Source organism: Phocoena phocoena, chromosome 2, assembly GCF_963924675.1.
Source record: "Phocoena phocoena chromosome 2, mPhoPho1.1, whole genome shotgun sequence".
NCBI classification, from domain to species: domain Eukaryota; kingdom Metazoa; phylum Chordata; class Mammalia; order Artiodactyla; family Phocoenidae; genus Phocoena; species Phocoena phocoena.
Window position 1 is genome coordinate 114,209,990 of NC_089220.1, and position 20,871 is coordinate 114,230,860.

Consider the following 20,871-nt stretch of genomic DNA (forward strand, 5'->3'; position numbering starts at 1 on the left):
CAAACCTATTAAGACAGTGAAAAGGTCAGTGGTTGCCAAAGGTTAGTGGGTGGGAAGGGATGAACAGGTGGAGCACAGGGATTTTTAGGGCAGTGAAACTATTCCATATAATATTGTCCGGGTGAATACAGACCTTTATACATCTGTCAAAGCCCATTCAAGGTACAACACAAATGGAACACACTAATGCAAGATATTATTAAGAGGGGAAACTGGGGGACAGGGTGAAGAGGTATATGGGAACTCTGTACTTTCTATTAATTTTTGTCATAAACCTAAAACTGTTCTAAAAATAGTCTATTAATTTTTTAAAAGTTATAAAGAATATTGCTGGCACAACCAGAGGACTCTGATCACAGACTGTATAATAAGAATTATTATTATGACAAAATTAAATATCTTAAGTATAAAATAGTATTAGGGCTCAAGAGGGAGGGGATATGGGGATATATGTATACATATAGCTGATTCAGTTTGTTGTACAGAAGAAACTAACACAACATTGTAAAGCAATTATACTCCAATAAAGATATTTTTTTAAAAAAATAGTATTAAGTAGGAAAATGTCATTGTGGTTGCTTTAGGAAATACAGTAATTAGGGGGTCAAGTTACCTGCCCAACTTACTCAAAAACAATATTTTAAAAATGAATGTAGAAATAATATAGAAAGATAAAGCAAATGCATATAATTGTTAAAAACTTATAAATCTAAGTTAAGGGTATATGGGGGTTACACTATTCTTAGAACTTTTCTCAGGTTTGAACTTTTCCAAAAGAAAGAAATAATTGAGAAGAAAAAAATTTAATATAAACACTAATGTCACTATTCTCATTAAAAAGCAAATGAACAACCTATGGTTTATCAAGGGGCAATGGCAAAAATATAAACACGCTCCAAAGCCTGCTACTGTTACTTACCCAAGTACAGTGCCTGTTTCTTGGTAATTTACTTGAATAAACTTGCCAAAACGACTTGAATTGTTATTATGAGCTGTCTTTGCATTTCCAAAGGCCTGTCAAAATAAAGAGTTCTCATTAATTTTATTTTTTAAGAATGGAAAATCCTGCTTAGATCAGCTCAAAGATAAAATAATGTTAAAGAGATAGTAGAAAAGCAATTCACTTTCATAGTTCAGGTAAAGTAAAAGAAAGCAACTAACATTTGAAATGAAACCAAGTAGACAGCATTTTATGCTATTCAGTAAAATAAATCTTAATTTTAAAAATTTATTGCCGGGCTTCCCTGGTGGCGCAGTGGTTGAGAGTCCGCCTGCCGATGGAGGGGATGCGGGTTTGTGCCCCGGTCCGGGAGGATTCCACATGCCGCGGAGCGGCTGGGCCTGTGAGTCATGGCTGCTGAGCCCGTGCGTCTGGAGCCTGTGCTCCGCAACGGGAGAGGCCACAGCAGTGAGAGGCCCCGCAAAAAAAAAAAAAAAAAAAAAATTATTGCTCATTACAAATCAGATTTCACTTTCACATTCCAGAGCCAGCAAATATTCTTGATATATTTATACATATGTATTTGTTAAATCTTGCTTAACTGAAATAGCAATGGGCTAGGAAAAGAATAATTACATCAAAAGAATTAAAATTCTAGAACAGTATAAAGGAAATAAAGTTTCATTACATAATGTACTACACTTTATTATATCTCCTTAAAACAGAATGACAGTACTATTTTAGAAAGAATGAAAAATATGTTTCCTAAGTTATAACCAAAAGTATACACCATGCAATGAAATATTACCTAGCAATAAAGAAGGAACTACTGGTACAGACATCAACACTGACAAATATTAAACATTATGCTAAGTGGAAGAAACCATACACAAGAGTACATATTGTAATATGAAATTCTAGAAAAGTCAAAACAAGAGTAAAAAGAAGCAGATTAGAAGCTGTCTGGGAATGGGGATGGGGGTGGGAAATGTCTACAAAGGGACACAAGGGGTAATGAAAATATTCTATGCTTGATTGTATGATGGTGGTTACAGGGTATATGCATTTATCAAAATTCACTAAACCATACATTTTAAATGGCTATATTTTATTTCAAGTTATATCTCAATAAAATTTAAATTTAAAAGGAAGAACCCACTGTTGAACTCACATATTCAACAACTTAAATGAAATCTTCAAGACATAATGCTGAATAAAAGAAGCCAGTCTCCAAACACTACATACTGTATGATTCCATTTATATGACACTTTGAAAATAAAAAAACAACAACCAGCAATGAAGAACAAACAAGTAGTTCCCACAAGTTATGGGAGTATGGGAGGGCAGAGGGTATGAAGATAAGGAATAGCATGAGGGAGTTTCATGGGGTAGTGGAACTACTCTGTACCTACACCCATAAATGGTTACACTAATATGTTTACAATTCATAGAATTTTACTGTAAAGTTATTTCTTTTAAGTTTAATATCTACTTTTTAAAGTAAATCATTAAAAAATAAAGGCAAATAAAAGACAATTTCAGATATACAAATCTGAAAATATTCATCATTAAGTGAACCCACACTAAAAGAACTAAGGAAGTCCTTCATGCAGAAGGAAAATGCTATCATGTTCAAATATGGATCAACGTAAGGAATAGAGAACAGCAGAATTAGTAACCACATGCGTAAATATATAAAATACATTTTATTACTTAGACTTCTTGAAAAGATTACTGAGAATGAGATCAGAGAAAATGGTAAAGATCTCTGAAATTTCTCTCCCCTTCATAAAACAAATAAGACTAACAAAAATTGTTATTTGTCAAAAGTAACATCAACTTTTTGATGATTCTAGAAATTAACAAGGGCTTGGAATAATCCTTTGTAGAAGAACATTTAATTAAGGAAAACAGCTGGATCTCTGTAAGAAAAGCAGGTATTGGTGTCATTTTAACTTACCTGATTACCAATTCCCTCTCCCTAGCTCCACACTGAAGAGAAAACTGACACCCTACGATTACAGGGTTTTTTTAGAAAAAGCAGTCTAGCCTAGAAGCCACTGGAAAGATCGGACTAGGGTTAGAGTTAAAGCCTTGTCCCACAGATAACTCACAATTTGACCTATTTGGCATTTTCCTAGAAAACCTCATTCAAAGGGTTATCTTTCTGTGACCTGACTTGAAGATCACTCACTGAGAACAACCTTTTCCCACAGGTGTGTTTGTTAAAAAAAAACCTAAAAAAAAGAGTTGCCATGTGATCCACCAATCCCACTCCTGGGCATATGTCTGGAGAAAATAATTCGAAAAGACACATGCACCCTTATATTCATAGTGGCACCACTTAAAATAGCCAAGACATGGAAACAACCTAAATGTCCACGAACAGAAGAATGGATAAAGATGTGGTATATATACACAATGGAATACTACTCGGCCATAAAAAAGAATGAAATAATGCCATCTGCAACAACATGGATGGACCTAGAGATTATCATACTAAGTGAAGTCAGAAAGAGAAAGATAGCAATATCATGTGATACCACTTATATGTAGAATCTAAAATATGACACAAATAAACTTACTTACAAAACAGACTCACAGGCACGGAGAACAAATTTGTGGTTACCAAAGAGGAAAGGGGGTGGGAGAGGGATAAATTTGGAATTTGAGATTAGCAGATACACACTACTACATATAAAATAAATAAACAACAAGGACCTATTGTATAGCACAGGGAACTAACTATATTCATATCTTGTAATAACCTATGATGGAAAAGAATATGTATATATATGTATAAGTGAATCACTCTGTTGTACACGAGAAACTAACACAACATTAGAAATCAACTACATTTCACTACCAAAAAAGAGAGCGAGAAAGAGAAAAAAAGGAAAAAAAATGGTGATGCAGTGGTTAAGACTCCATGCTACCAATGAAGGGTTCCCAGGTTCGATCCCTGGTCTGGGAACTAGATCCCACATGCATGTCGCAACTAAGAGTTCACATGCTACAACTAAGGAACTGACGAGCTGCAACTAAGGAGTACCAAGGAGTCCTCCTGCTGCAACTAAGGAGTCCACATGCCACAACTAAGAAGTCCACATGCTACAACTAAGTAGCCCACATGACACAACCAAAGAGTCAGGAGCTACAACTAAGGAGCCTGCGAGCGGCAACTAAGACCCAGTGCACCCAAATAAAATAAATATTTAAAAAAAAAAAGAAATGGTGAGAGCAGACATCTGTGTCTTCTTTCTGATCAAAGGGAGAAAGCTTTCAGTCTTTCACCATTAAGTATGTTAACTTATAATTTTTAATAGGTGTTTTTAATCAGATTGAGAAAGTTCCTTCCTATTCCTAGTTTGTTGAGAGTATGGTTTTGTTTATTTGTTTTGTTTTTTTAATCATGAAAGGGTGTTGTTTTTGTCAAATGCTTTTTCTGTATCTATTCTGATGATGGTGTGGCTTTTGTCCTTTAGTCTATTAATATTGTATAATACATTTATTTTTGTATTGTTTAACCAAACTTTCATTCCTTAATATAAATCCTACTTTACCATGGTGTATACTTCTTTTTATATTTTGCTGAATTAAGTTTGCCAGTATTTCTTTAAGAATGTTTGTGTTTCAAGGGATATCAGTCTGTAATTTTCTTTTGTTGCGGTGTCTTTGTTTAATTTTGGTATCAGTGAAATATTTTGGGCCTTATAAAATTAGAAAGTGTTCCTCCCTCCTGTTCTATTTCTTGGAAGAATTTTTGAAGGATTTGTGTTAATTCTTCTTTAAATGTTTAGTAGAATTCATCAGTGAAGTCATCTGGTCCTGGGCAATTTTTTTTTTTTTTGGAAGTTTTTGACTGCTAAGAAACAGACTCATAGACATAGAAAACAAACTTATGGTTACCAAAGGTTTGGGAAAGGGAGTGGAAGAGGGATAAATTAGGACTTTGGGATTAGCAGATACAAACTATATACTATATATAAAATAGATAAACAACAAGGTACTACTGTATAGTACAGGAAACTATATTTAATATCCTGTAATAAACCACATGGAAAAGAATGTGAAAAAGAATATGTATGTATATGTATAACTGAATCATTTTGCTGTACATCCAAAACTAACACAACATTGTAAATCAACTATACTTCAGTAAAAAAATTAAAAAATTTAAATTTTAAAAAAGAGAGGGTTAAACCTGGGAAAAATGTATATATATTTTCAAAACATGTCTGATAAAGGATCTGCACCCAGCATACACAAAGAACTCTCAAAACACAACAATAACAAGTTGGGCAATAGATTTTGACAGACACTTCACCAAGGAACATATATAGGTCGCAAATAAACACATGAAAAGGTGCTCACATCATTAGTTATTATAGAATGCAAATTAAAATCATGAGATACCATTGTATACCTATTTGAATGGCTAAAATTAGAAAGAATGACTATATCAAGGGTTAGCAGAGATATGGAATAACTGAAACTGTATATACTGTTTGGTGGGAATATAAAATAGTATGTAAAATTTATACATAAGTTCGGCAGTTTCTTAAAAAGTTAAACAGATACCTATCATATGACCCAGTCATTCCACTCCTAGCTATTTACCCAAGAGAAAAGACAGCGTATGTCCACACAAAAACTTGAATACTTTATGTGTTATAGCCAAAAAGTGGAAACAACGTATATGTCCATCAAAAGATGAATGAATAAACAAAGTGTGGTATATCCATACAATGGAATACTGTCTTAGCAAAAGGAATCAATTATTGACACACACACAAAATAATTAAACCAAGTAAGAGAAGTCAAACATAAAACAGTACATACTACATGATTCCATTTATATAAAATTATAGAATGTAGAGACTAACCTACAGTGACAGAAAGCACGTAAGTGGTTTCTTATAGATGAGTGGGCTAGAAAGGGTGAGAAAGAGGCATTACAAAGGTATATGAGAACACTTTAGGGATAATGGATATGTTCAGTATCTTGACTGTGGTGGTGGTTTCATGGGTATATATCAATACATATGTCAAATTTATCCAATTGTACACTTTAAATATGTGCAATTATACCTCACAAAAATCTCTTTCAAAAAACAAGTAATATTACCTTTCCTTTCAGCTCTAAAACAAAAATAGTGTACTCTCTTTCCTTTCTACCCTTGATGGTATTACTTCTAAAACACAGAACTAAAAAATTTTTCCCATATTCTCTGCATTTTCAAAAATGAACCCTTAGAATTTCAATCCTAGGCACAGATTTTAAGGCTGCAAAGATAAAAATATATTGACAAGACTATATTCCCCAACTACCTATTTCCACAATCCAATACAGACAGGAGTCCTGCCCCTGCTATTTCCCTTTACAGGGGGATATATCTGACTCCAATCAACTTTCCTTTGCATCCTTTGAAATGGCCCAAAGACATCCTTTGAAAAAAATATTGCCACTGTCACACCTTTCAATCTTCCACACTGCCTTTTTTTGGTTTCCTATCTTCCAGTTTTCCTTGGTAACTAAAAATGATGTCTATACTTCTATTTAGTTTCATTTCATTTTCTCACATCTAACAAATTTTAATTTTTTTAAAGATATGTTTAAGAGTAAGAAAAGTATTTCTACACACTTACCTCAAGTACTGGTCCAGCTCCAAGAATAATTTGTTCCACTCCACTGGCAAATCCTTTCTGACTGAGGGCAGTAAGGTGATGAATAAGAAAGTTTGTGCTTTGAGTCTTCCCAGAACCACTCTCTCCTGAAATCACGATGCACTGATTCCTTTTGCGCTGAAGCATGGCATGATAAGCTACATCAGCCACAGCATAAATGTGAGGCTCAAGTTTTCCCAACTGGTGGTTATCATACATTTTGACATATTTGGGGTTATAAATAGGAAGAAACTTGAATGGGTTAATAGCTATTAGAATACTGCCAACATAGGTGTAAATTTTTTCATGCTTAAAGCGATTTCGTAGGTTTTCTAAGAGAGTTTTCTCATTCAAATCAGGTAAGCTACATAAATCATCAAAGTCTTTTTGTTGAGGCTGTGGAAGAAAACCCCGTTCCATCATCCTGCGACGTTCTTCTGTTACCCGTAGCCATGACTGAAGACTACCATAATGGATTGATCCATCAAGGTTTTTTTCTCTCAGAAGAAAACGGTAGTCCTCTCCACTCAGGCGATTTTCCAGAGCCATTCGGGGCCACAACATCATTCGCTGAACTGGACAGTCTGTTGGATTGAGTATCCATTCTTCTCCACCAAATTCTTTTACCTCTGCTAGAACGTAACATTTTGTTTTGTCAAGATGAAGTCTGTTTATAAGAGAGTCAATCACCTCAGCAGCCGTGGAGTTTTTTCTGGCAGGAATTGGACAGTAGATTGTCCCTTCTGAAATTGTCCCAGGATATATACGTAATGTATGTTCATTATCCTCAAAGCGTCGTCTTCCTCCATCATTTATATTCATATTGGATCCTGTCCCATCAGCATGGATAGTATGTGTTTAAGACTGCACAAATCATTTTCGTGGCAAAAGAACTGCTGCAACATAAAAGATGTGAAACATTAAGAAGTCACATTACACAGTCACTGCTTTCTGAAGCTCAAAAAAAAAAGAGGCTTAACAATCAAGTTGATTACACCTTTTAGCACAAAAAATCCTAACTCTTCTCTTAGTATAAGAACCGTTCTTGAAGACAGTCTCGTTGAGATCACATAATATTTCATATTATTGTCCAAATCTGTACACTTCCCAAAACAGCCAAAATTTTTTCAGTCTTTTGTTATATTAATAATTCCAAACCCAAAGAGTAAAAATTAATTTGTCCTCTACTATCTTGAATGTTTCTAAGTTACCTGGGAATAGAATCAAGTTCTTTCTTTATATATGAAAAGAGCCTCACTGAAGACTGGCTTAAGATGGACAGAACAGTCACACAAATTTTATCACCCCACACCCAAAAGCTCTTAAGGTTAAAGCAAAACCGAGAAAGAGTGCATCAATAGAGCAAAAATTTGTGAAATTAAAAACAGTAAGAAGATGAGATCAGATAAACAGAAGTTAAACTAGATGAAGTTATAGCCAAGAAAACAATGAGAGAAACCTGCTATAGAACAGACATATTTTCAAGGACTTCTGGACTCTGCCTCCCTTAAGGTGAAGACGTAATGGGAGCAACAAAATTGATCCTGCCCCTGGCTTGCTGAACAAAGCTGACAAAATTATACAACTAGGCACCATTACAAATTTTATTCAACCTTCCCTTTTGCTTCAATGCTGCCTTTTTATCTAACTTTATTTCATTTCTTACAAGTATTCTGCATACCCTCCAATTTTCTCAAACCCCACATATATCACACCTCTGAAAGAATGATTTCAACTTTTATACCTGAGAAAACAGTGATTTCTTTTAAATGACTTCTCCAACTCAAAATGTATTCCTATTTTCATCTCATCTCTGTTCTTCCATTTCTGTCTACAGAGAAAATGTTCCAGACCCTTCCCATTTCTTAGCATCTCCATCAGTATCTTGCCCCATCAAAAAACAGCTCCCAGGGCTTCCCTGGTGGCACAGTGGTTGAGAGTCCGCCTGCCGATGCAGGAGACACGGGTTCGTGCCCCGGTCCGGGAGGATCCCACATGCCGCGGAGCAGCTGGGCCCGTGAGCCATGGCCACTGGGCCTGCGCGTCCGGAGCCTGTGCTCCACAGCGGGAGGGGCCACAACAGTGAGAGGCCCGCGTACCGCAAAAAAAAAAAAACAGCTCCCATATGCTATCCATCTTTACTTTTTCACTTATTGCATCCTTTAACATATAGATGCTGTTACTTTTTTAAAAAAGAAAAATACCTTCAGTTGCTTCTCTCAGACTACTACACTACTTTTGTCAAAGTCCTCTCTAATGAAGATACTCTGTTTACCTTTTTCCTAGATGATCTTTCAAAAGCAGAGAATACTATAGAACATATAAAAAGCAGCCATAAATCTACTACCCAAATTCACCGTTTGAAAACTGCTGTAATCACTCCAGATTATTTTATAAACAAACAAAATATTAGAGAGATAATTAAAGCTCCTTCCTTTGCTCTGCAGAGGTAACCATTATCCTGAGGTTGGTATTATTCCCATACATGCTTTTATATTTTTACTACATATGTGGGGCCCCATAAATTATAGATAGTATTGTTTCCAATTTTTAAGCTTTAAAAAAATTGCTATACCAAATAGTCTGCATCTCACTGTAACTTAACATTGTCTTTTCTATTTATAAATGCTGATACATGTAACGTTCATTAATTGCCAAGCAATGTGACATGGTATGTTGGTTCATTAATTGTAAGAAATGTACCACTCTAGTGGGAGATGCTGATAATGGGTGAGGCTATGCATATGTGGGGGCAGGCAGGGGATGTACGGGAAATCTCTCTACTTTCCACTCAATTTTGCTGTGAACCTAACACTGTCCTAAAAAATAAAGTCTGTTTTTCAAAAACTCCCATTGTATGCTTATACTACAATTTATCAATCTACTATTAATTAAACCACAATTTATCAATCTACTACACTAAATCCTTCCATTGAACGCTTAAAATGTTTCCAGTATTACACTATTAAAGCAATGCTGCAATTCTCATACATGTCTCTTCATGTACCTTTGCTAGAATTTCTCTGGACTATAGACCTAAGAGTGAAATTGCTGAGTTTTAAGCACCTTCAACTTTACTAGATATTAACAAAATGCTCTCCAAAGCAGTTGTACCAACTGACTATTTCACAGCTGGTGTAGGAAGAGCTCATGTTTCTCTGCCTCCTTACCAAAAGTCAGTATTGTCAGACTTGAGTTTGTGCCAATATAAGAAATATAAAAAGGTATTTCATTACTTCAATTTGTATTTCCTTCATGACTAGTAAGGAGGGGCAACACTTATCCTATCATTTGCCATTGGGGCTATGATTGTTTATTCATTTTCCCCTTTTGACTTGTCTTTTCCTTATTAATTTGAATGATTTTTCATATATCCTGGATATTAATCAATTTCAGCTGAATGAGTGACAAATATCTCCTACCATTCTGTAGCTTATCTTTCTATTTTGTTCATGTTGCCTTTTGTTGTAGAGAAGTTTTATTTTTAATAAATTTATCAATATTTTACAGGTTATTATTTCTTTTTTAAGAAGCAACATTAACAACAATTGCAGTTAACTCTTATTATGTGCTTACCTGTACTAGTCATTTTTCTAAGCATTGCACATGGATTATTTAATCCTCACAATTCCTCCCTCAGGGTTGTTTTTATCATCATCATCCTCATTTTACAAATGAGAAAACACAGAAATTTTACAAAACTTGACCAAATGTAATAAAGTTGAGATTTGAAGCAGGCAGTCTGGCTCTAAAACCTACATACTATTATCTCCTGGTATCGTTTTTTAACATCCTCCTTTATCCTAAGGATATAAAGTTATTATCTTTTCCTCTAAAAGGCCTAAATTTTGCGTAGGTCTTTTAACGCATACAGAACTTATTTTCACGTATGCTGTGAGATAGGGCTTGTAATTATTTTCAAGTCAATTCAGATTAGCAAATGAACCAGCATCACAATGAAGAGTCTAATCTTTCCCCACTGGCTTATAATGCCACCTCTGTGATGTGGCAAATTCCAGATAAGTATCAATCTGTTCTGGGCTCTGTATTGTTTTCCACTAGTCTATTTATCCATCAATAAGCCTGTCTTACCTATTACTGCTCTATTATAAGTTTTGATATCTGGAGGGCATACACCTCAATTTGTTCCTCTTTAATGTTTCTTCGGTTATGTTCTATAAAAATTTTAAGATCAGCATATCAACTACAATGAAAAAAACTTTTGGCGTTTTGATGGACATTGCAATGATTTTACAGATTAATACTGGAAAAGACTGACTTCCCATTCATGAACACCATGTGTTATCTTTAATCACACTGTTTTCACTTCTAAGGTTTCTGTCATTTTCATACAGTGTTGGGTTTTTCTTAACATCTTTATTGGAGTATAATTGCTTTACAATGGTGTGTTAGTTTCTGCTTTACAACAAAGTGAATCAGTTATACATATACATATGTCCCCACAACTCTTCCCTCTTGCATCTCCCTCCCACCCTCCCCATCCCACCCCTCTAGGTGGTGACAAACCACCGAGCTGATCTCCCTGTGCTATGCAGCTGCTTCCCACTCGCTATCTATTTTACGTTTGGTAGTGTATATATGTCCATGCCACTCTCTCACTTTGTCTCAGCTTACCCTTTCCCCTCCCCATATCCTCAAGTCCATTCTCTAGCAGGTCTATGTCCTTATTCCCGTCTTACCCCTAGGTTCTTCATGACCTTTTTTTTTTTTCCTTAGATTCCATATATATGTGTTAGCATACGGTATTTGTTTTTTTCTTTCTGACTTACTCCACTCTGTATGTCATATAGTTTTTAGAGATACTACTCACTTACTTACCTCCTTGAAAATCCTAAATAATATATAATCTGATATTTTTCAGACTCATATTTTAATGTCATCAGCCTGAACTGCTCTTCTGATTGATTTTATTTCATATGTTTCTCAGCATTAGATGACTTAATTTGTTTGAGAACTTAGCTTTAGAGGTGAACTTTTTGATGGAAGACTTTTGTTTTTCAAACCAGCATTTACTAAGAACCCACTATTTACTAATTTTTTTAAACAAAGCCACAATACCATTAATCACACCTTTAAAAATTAATATTTTTTAATACAACTGGTCAGTCAGTGTGTGATTTCCCCAGTTATCTCATAAATATTTTTCTTACAGTTGGCCTATTCAAATCAGGAGATCTGTCCTGCAGTAACAGTAAGAATATGCTCTAAGCTAGGAGGTTTCTAGCTGTAAAGCTATGTTTGTGTTCCCCTGAATCCGTAGGTATAAAGCCTCGTATAAACTGTGGCTTCTGGCAATAGAAAGCAGCAAAGCTACTCCTTACAGTCATGCAGGCTGTGCTGTGTACTATTTCAGGAGATGCACTGCATAACTGTAGTCTGATCTATAAAGGTGAATAATATGGCAGCCCCAGGGGATTTCTCTGGCAGTGCAGTGGTTAAGAATCCATGCTCTCAATGCAGGAGACACAGGTTCGATACCTGGTCGGGGAATTAAGATCTCGCATGCCGCACGGCATGGCCAAAAAAAAAAAAAAAAAAAAGGCAGCCCCAGAGCTAAACTCAGAAATACCTTTTTCAATAGAGGAGCCCTACCTACCCTGGCCCATGGTTACCAACAGTGAGCCCAATTCCAATGACACTTCCACATTATCTCAGAGGCCAAAACCTCAGATGCTTTCCCTGCAAGCTCCCAGACATAAGCCCCAGTCACTGCTTTGTGTTCTATTCTCTTTCCAAAATAGAAATGGTTACTTTTTTGAGCCCCATTTATGTCAATTCAGTTTTCTCTTTTTGTTACTTTATCAGTCTTTGCTTTGTGTTTAGAAAGAAGGTGTTGCCTCACACCCATTTATGATAAAAACCCTCCAGAAAGTAGGCATAGAGGGAACTTTCCTCAACATAATAAAGGCCATATATGACAAGCCCACAGCAAACATCATCCTCAATGGTGAAAAACTGAAAGCATTTCCACTAAGATCAGGAACAAGACAAGGTTGCCCACTCTCACCACTCTTATTCAACATAGTTTTGGAAGTTTTAGCCACAGCAATCAGAGAAGAAAAGGAAATAAAAGGAATCCAAATCGGAAAAGAAGAAGTAAAGCTGTCACTGTTTGCAGATGACATGATACTATACATCGAGAATCCTAAAGATGCTACCAGAAAACTACTAGAGCTAATCAATGAATTTGGTAAAGTAGCAGGATACAAAATTAATGCACAGAAATCTCTGGCATTCCTATATACTAATGATGAAAAATCTGAAAGTGAAATCAAGAAAACACTCTCATTTACCATTGCAACAAAAAGAATAAAATATCTAGGAATAAACCTACCTAAGGAGACGAAAGACCTGTATGCAGAAAATTATAAGACACTGATGAAAGAAATTAAAGATGATACAAATAGATGGAGAGATATACCATGTTCTTGGACTGGAAGAATCAACATTGTGAAAATGACTCTACTACCCAAAGCAATCTACAGATTCAATGCAATCCCTATCAAACTACCACTGGCATTTTTCACAAAACTAGAACAAAAAATTTCGCAATTTGTATGGAAACACAAAAGACCCCGAATAGCCAAAGCAATCTTGAGAACGAAAAAAGGAGCTGGAGGAATCAGGCTCCCTGACTTCAGACTACACTACAAAGCAACAGTAATCAAGACAGTATGGTACTGGCACAAAAACAGAAAGATAGATCAGTGGAACAGGATAGAAAGCCCAGAGATAAACCCACGCACATATGGACACCTTACCTTTGATAAAGGAGGCAGGAATGTACAGTGGAGAAAGGACAGCCTCTTCAATAAATGGTGCTGGGAAAACTGGACAGGTACATGTAAAAGTATGAGATTAGATCACTCCCTAACACCATACACAAAAATAAGCTCAAAATGGATTAAAGACCTAAATGTAAGGCCAGAAACTATCAAACTTTTAGAGGAAAACATAGGAAGAACACTCTATGACATAAATCACAGCAAGATCCTTTCTGACCCACCTCCTAGAGTAATGGAAATAAAAACAAAAATAAACAAATGGGACCTAATGAAACTTCAAAGCTTTTGCACAGCAAAGGAAACCATAATCAAGACCAAAAGACAACCCTCAGAATGGGAGAAAACATTTGCAAATGAAGCAACTGACAAAGGATTAATCTCCAAAATTTACAAGCAGCTCATGCAGCTCAATAACAAAAACACAAAAAACCCCATCCAAAAATGGGCAGAAGACCTAAATAGACATTTCTCCAAAGAAGATATACAGAATGCCAACAAACACATGAAAGAATGCTCAACATCATTAATCATTAGAGAAATGCAAATCAAAACTACAATGAGATATCATCTCACACCAGTCAGAATGGCCATCGTCAAAAAATCTAGAAACAATAAATGCTGGAGAGGGTGTGGAGAAAAGGGAACACTCTTGCACTGCTGGTGGGAATGTGAATTGGTTCAGCCACTATGGAGAACAGTATGGAGGTTCCTTAAAAAACTACAAATAGAATTACCATATGACCCAGCAATCCCACTACTGGGCATATACCCTGAGAAAACCAAAATTCAAAAAGAGTCATGTACCAAAATGTTCATTGCAGCTCTATTTACAATAGCCCGGAGATGGAAACAACCTAAGCGCCCATCATCAGATGAATGGATAAAGAAGATGTGGCACATATACACAATGGAATATTACTCAGCCTTAAAAAGAAATGAAATTGAGCTATTTGTAATGAGATGGATAGACCTAGAGTCTGTCATACAGAGTGAAGTAAGTCAGAAAGAAAAAGACACCGTATGCTAACACATATATATGGAATTTAAGGGAAAAAAATGTCATGAAGAACCTAGGGGTAAGACAGGAATAAAGACGCAGACCTACTGGAGAACGGACTTGAGGATATGGGGAGGGGGAAGGGTGAGTTTTGACATGGCGAGAGAGAGTCATGGACATATACACACTAATAAACGTAGTAAGGTAGATAGCTAGGGGGAAGCAGCCGCAGGCACAGGGATATTAGCTCGGGGCTTTGCGACAGCCTGGAGGGGTGGGATAGGGAGAGTGGGAGGGAGGGAGACGCAAGAGGGAAGACATATGGGAATATATGTATATGTATAGCTGATTCACTTTGTTATAAAGCAGAGACTAACACACCATTGTAAAGCAATTATACCCCAATAAAGATGTCTTAAAAAAAAAAAAAAAAAGAAAGAAAGAAGGTGTTGCCTCAAAATATCACTCGCAGGGAATTCCCTGGCAGTCCAGTGGTTAGGACTCTGAGTTCCCAATGCAGGGGGCCCCAGTTCGATCCCTGATTGGGGAACTAAGATCCTGCAAGCTGCGCAGCATGGCCAAAAACATTTTTTTTGATTAAAAAAAAAAAATCACTCTTAAATATATCTTGACAGCAATCCGTGAGTGTTTATCAGAATCATCTAGGGAAATTTTAAAAATATACATTTCTAGGTCCAATAATGGTTCTGAGGTTGGGACAACTAGGCAATTCTTTTGTTGCTGGTCCAGAGAACAGCATTTGGGAATCAGTGGTCTATATATCCACTTTCCACTCCCTTACCACCCTTTCCACATAGCAAGCTACTGCCAATGTTCTTTAAAAACGTCACCAATTACCATAAGGTTGCCAAATCCAGAGGTCTCTTCTCAAGCCTCATCTTAACACACCACACTGTAGTGTTTGACTAATGTGGCCATCTTCTCATTCTTAAAACTGCCCTCACATGACAATTCTTTTTCTTGTCATCTTCCTGATAGGTTGATTCTTTTTCTGAATCAATCTTACAGTTCCTTCTCCACTACCTCACTTTAAAGATAAAAATATTCTCCCAGTTTCTGGTCTCAACCCAGTGCTCATCTATCTAGATGATAACATCTAGTCCTCTATAATTTATACTGTTTCCTATTACCTATGGATGCTTTTGCACTACAGTGGCAGAACTGAGCAGTTATGACAGAGACCATATAGTCCACAAAGCCAAAAATGTCTATTATGTGGCCCTTAAAAGAAAACATTTGCCAACCCCTATTCTAGGATAACCACTAAAAAAAATAGGGAAAAAGTATAACTTCACAACTAGTAGAATGAAACTACGGCATGATAAAAAATAATCAATATAAAGGAGGGCAAGGGGGGCATTTAGAACAGATGGAGCAAATGGAAAGCATACTAAATATATAAGTACCTGTATTAAGTGTGAATGCTCCAGTTAAAAGACAAAGATTGCCAGAGCAGATTTTTAAAATCCACCTCTGTGCTGTTTTCAATAGACACACATGTATAATATGAGGATACAGAACCTGAAAGTTAAAAAAAAAATAATAAAGAAGATATACCATGTAAATTCTAGCCAAAAGCAAGTTGGTATAATCAAAATAACTTCAAGCAAAATGGAAAAAGAAAGTTGAGTTAAATATCTCTAAGGCCCTTTATAGCCCTTACATACTGTAATACTAGGTTTACACCTGAGACAAAGGTCTCAGGACATCACTGGTGACCCTGAAAAGTAAAAAATAGAAAAGGACTGTAAGAAGTTAAACAGGAAGTGACAGATTGGCAAGTAGACTAGCAGGTGTTACTCATATCTGCTATAAAAGAAAGGAGAAGAAGTATGAGTGAAATGTTTATTAGGGGGCTTGGCAGCACACCTTTATGGTTATAAATAGAATCAAGCAGAGAAAAAGGAACTGAGAACTTAAAAAAATGAAGGTCTGATGAGCCAAGGTTCTTTGGTAAGCAAGACAAAATAAGATTTAGGTCAAAGGTAGACAGGTAACTCTCACAGAAAGAAAAAACACGTTTTCTGAAAGAATTTAAAAAAAAAAAAAAAAAGGATGGGTTGAGGAACAGCTTTTCAGATAAGATGTGACAAGAGTGCATGTTAGGGACTTCCCTGGCGCTCCAGTGGTTAAGACTTCACCTTCCAAAGCAGGGGATGGGGGTTTGATCCCTGGTTGGGGAGCTAAGATCCCACATGCCTCACGGCCAAAATACCAAAACATAAAACAGAAGCAATATTGTAACAAATTCAATATAAAGACAAAAAAAAAAGTACACGTTAGCTGATCTTTATCACTAGATAGGCTATAGGAGCCCAATTTTTTTTAATTTTTATTTTATTTATTTGGTTGTGCTGGGTCTTGGTTGCAGCAGGCGTGCTCCTTAGTTGCAGCAGGTGTGCTCCTTAGTTGCAGCTTGTAGGCTCCTTAGTTGCGGCATGCATGTGGGATCTAGTTCCCTGACCAGGGATCGAACCCAGGCTCCCTGCATTGGGAGCGTGGAGTCTTAACCACTGCGCCACCAGAGAAGTCCCAGCCCAATTTTAACCTATAGTACATCAATACCAACTAAAAGCCAAATTTGGTGCTGAAAGAAAAAACATCTTGTAGTATTTCAACTAAAGAAAGGGTGATGGAAAAAATGAGTCATCGTATGACACACTTTAGCATAGGTATACGGACATCTATTGGTTTAGTCTGTCCCGTAAGTAATCTATACCTTCTTCTGGTGAAAGTAATGTGTTTTCCTTTGAAGAATTCCTCCTCCTCCCTTGTCATATGACACAGTTTGAATGGACTGATCTCACCCCCCACTTAGTTGTGACCCAGGCCCAGCCAATCAGTTTATTCCATTCCCCCTAGTGACAGTGGCTGCTTACTGAGATTCCCTATTGGAAATTTGCTGTAACTATTAGGAAAGAAGCATTTTTTTTCGCTACTAGGGCTGCTAATCTAGAAAAATGTAAATCTAGAGCTATTGGCAGTCATCTTCTCTGAATGCATAGAAGAAGCCTCTCTGCAGTAAAAGAAATGAACTAACTCAACACACAGCAAAACCTTATCAACACTGAGCCACTGAATCCAGCTGTGCCTCAGATAAACTCAACCACTGAACCTCTTGTTAAGTGTGCCAATCAATTCCTTTTTATTCCCTGAGCCACTCTGAGTTGGGTTTTTCTGTTCTCTGTCAACAAAAGAACCCACTACAACAGGTTTAGTATAATATCCTTTGATAATATAGGCATCCCTTGTTATACAAATTCCTCATATCCAAAATCTCACAATCTAAACTCAGGAACCAAATATATTTGAATACACTTTTGGATACTTCCTTCACTATCATGCTATTTGCTATCCACTTGTATAACCAAATAAATTCAAATAAGGCAGTACCCCCCTGGACATCCAAATCCACTATCAAAACCGAAGAAGTAAACAGATTTAGATAGTGAAGGATACTTGCAATGCCAACCATGCAGAAATATGGCAAGGGATGTACAATATAACGTCAAATGAAAAAACCATAAACTACAAAATTGTATATAAAAGTATACATATATATAAAATGAACCACAATATTAGGCTTTGGGGAAATCGTCAAATTTTCCTTTTATAGTGTTCACCAAATTAAGTTTGACATGCATTACTTCATTTGAGTTGAATAGCAATTCTCTGAGACAGGAAACAAACTATTACCTTTCAAAATAGAAAATTAAGGCTTAAAGAGCAAAAAAAAAAAAAATCTATAAAATTGATGATAAATATTTCAAATCAGCAAAGAAAAATGGATTACTCAATAATGATGTGGGGATAAAATGACTAATTTTAAAAATAAAATAAAACTATGCATATTAGGAATTACTGGCACTTATATAGCATCAGATATTGCTATATTTTTCATAAAGAAAATTATTTAATATTCTTTTTATGCCCTATCCCAAAGTAGTTATTTCAAAAGTACATGCTAACAGAGAAAAACAATGTGGTGAGACAGTTGCTGTGGTCAGTAGGGTGTGGTTCAGAATAGGCTAGCTTATGACATTCACTGGACTGAGTTAGAAGAGACTAATTATAGAGGAAAACTATGGTGAAGGAAACAGAGTTCGGAATACAGTTTCCTTTAAATCAGAAGTTCAGTAAAAAAAAGATAAAAAGAAATAACTAAAGATTTTTAATGCAGTGTTCTGTCTTTGTGCTAATAAAACTTAATTTTCAAAAAATATGCATTGTTGCTTTTACTTTTTTATCAAGTTCTCAAAGTTATTTTTCAAGAATAAAAAAGAAGTGTCCTTTCTCTTTATACTTGCTTTATCACAGGGATCTATTTATGAACGTTAGCAAGCAGGATCATATATTATCACTCAGTGACAAGAGGATTGGAAGGACAGAATCAGGCAAACGTATATCTGAAAAATAAAAATCCAGCTTTGTTACAGCTTCACTCAAAGCAAGAGCCTCACCAGTACATTTTGAAAGAAGAACATTCTACTATCAAGGTAGGGTCCATTTGAGAAAACATTACTGATTTGTGTACTGCTATAAATTTCATGGTGAGAGAGCTATTAAACATTTTGAACTTATTTTAGAAAAATGACTCTGGGAAAGTGGTACTCAAGAGCTAATATTCATGTTTCTTCAATTTTTAGTACTTACAACTGAAATGTTCTACAAATAAATATATTTATTACCATACTAATGTATAATCACATATGGACACACCTTGGAGATATTGCAGTTTTCGGTTCCAGACCACCACAATAAAGTGAATATCACAATAAAGCAAGTCACAAAGATTTTTTTGGTTTCCCGTTGCTATAAAAGTTATGTTTACGCTATACTATAATCTATTAAGTGTGCAACAGCATTATGTCTAAAAAATGTACAGACCTCAATTAAAAACTACTTTATTGCTAAAAAAAAGTGCTAACCATCACTGAAGCTTTCAGCAAGTTGTAATCTTTTTGCTGGTGGAGGGTCTTCCCTCAATGCTGATGGCTGCTGATCGATCACAGTGGTAGTTTCTGAAGGTTGGGGTGAATATGGCAACTTCTTAAAATAAGACAACAATGAGGTTTGCTGCATCGATTGACTTCCTTTCATGAACGATTTCTCTGTAGCATGCAATATCGTTTGATAGCATTTTACCCACAGAACTTCTTTCAAAATTGGAGTCAATCCTCTCAAATCCTGCCGCTGCTCTATCAACTAAGTTTATGTAATGTTTTGAATCCTCTGTTGTCATTTCAATAATCTTCACTGTATCTTCACCAGGAGTAGATTCCACCTCAAGAAACCACTTTCTTTTTGTTCATCCATAAGAAACAACTCCTCAGCCAATCAAGCTTCACCATGAAATTGCAGCAATTCAGTCACATCTTCAGATTCCACTTCTAATTCTAATTCTCTTGCTATTTCTACCACATCTGCAATTACTTCCTCTGTTGAAGAGCTGAACCTCTCAAAGTCATCCATGAGGGTTGGAATCTGATTCTTCCAAACTTCTGTGTTGACATCTTCTCATGAATCACAAATGGTCTCAATAGCATCTAGAATGCTGAATCATTTCCAGAAGGTTTTCAAATGACTTTTCCCAGAACCATCAGAGGAAATCACTATGACAGCTAGAGCCTTATGAAATGTTTTTCTTAAATAATAAGACTTGAAAGTCACAATTACACCTTGATCTGCAGAATGGACATTGTGTAGGGGGCATGAAAACAACATTAATCTCATACATCCCTATCAGAGCTCTTAGACGACCAGGTGCACTGTCAGTGAGCAGTAATATTTTGAAAAGAATCTTTTTTTCTGAGCAGGTCTCAACAGTGGGCTTAAAATATTCAGTAAGCCATGTTATAAACAGATGTGACAGCATCCAGCCTTTGTTGTTCCATTTTAGAGAACAGGCAGAGTAGATTTAGCATAATTCTCAAAGGCCCCAGGATTTCTGGAATGGTAAATAAGCACTGGGCTTCAACTTCAAGTCACCAGCTGCATTAACCCTTAACAAGAGTCAGCCTGTCCTTTGAAAACAGGCATTGACTTCTCCTCTCTAGCTATGAAAGTTCTAGATGGCATCTTCTTCCAATAGAAGGCTATTTCATCTACATTGAAAATCTATTGTTTAGCATAGCGACCTTCATTAATTACCTTAGCTAGATTTTCTGGATAACTTGGTGCAAATTCTACATGAGCACTTGCTGCTTTGCTTTGCACTTTTATGTTATGGAGACAGCTTCTTTTCTTAAACCTCATGAACCAACCTCTGCTAGCTTCAAACTTTTCTTCTGCTGCTTCCTCACCTCTCTTAGCCTTCATAGAATTGAAGAGAGTTAGGGCCTTGCTCTGGATTGGCCTTTGTTTTAAAGGAATTGTAACTGGTTTGATCTTCTATCCATACCACTAAAACTTTCTCCATATCAGCAATAATGCTATTTTG

General features: G+C 36.1%; 1 protein-coding gene across 1 annotated transcript in view; it reads right to left on the reverse strand.

Moving 5' to 3' along the window:
* The window catches only part of MYO9A (myosin IXA), a 216,825-nt gene extending 209,395 nt beyond the window's left edge, over positions 1-7,430 (reverse strand). Inside the window, exons 1-2 of the mRNA XM_065900167.1 lie at positions 6,591-7,430; positions 920-1,014 (exon numbers count right to left, since the gene is read on the reverse strand). Coding sequence (XP_065756239.1) covers positions 920-1,014; positions 6,591-7,430 — 935 coding nt within the window. The remainder of the gene's footprint in view (positions 1-919; positions 1,015-6,590) is intronic.
* Positions 7,431-20,871: the final 13,441 nt, after the last annotated feature.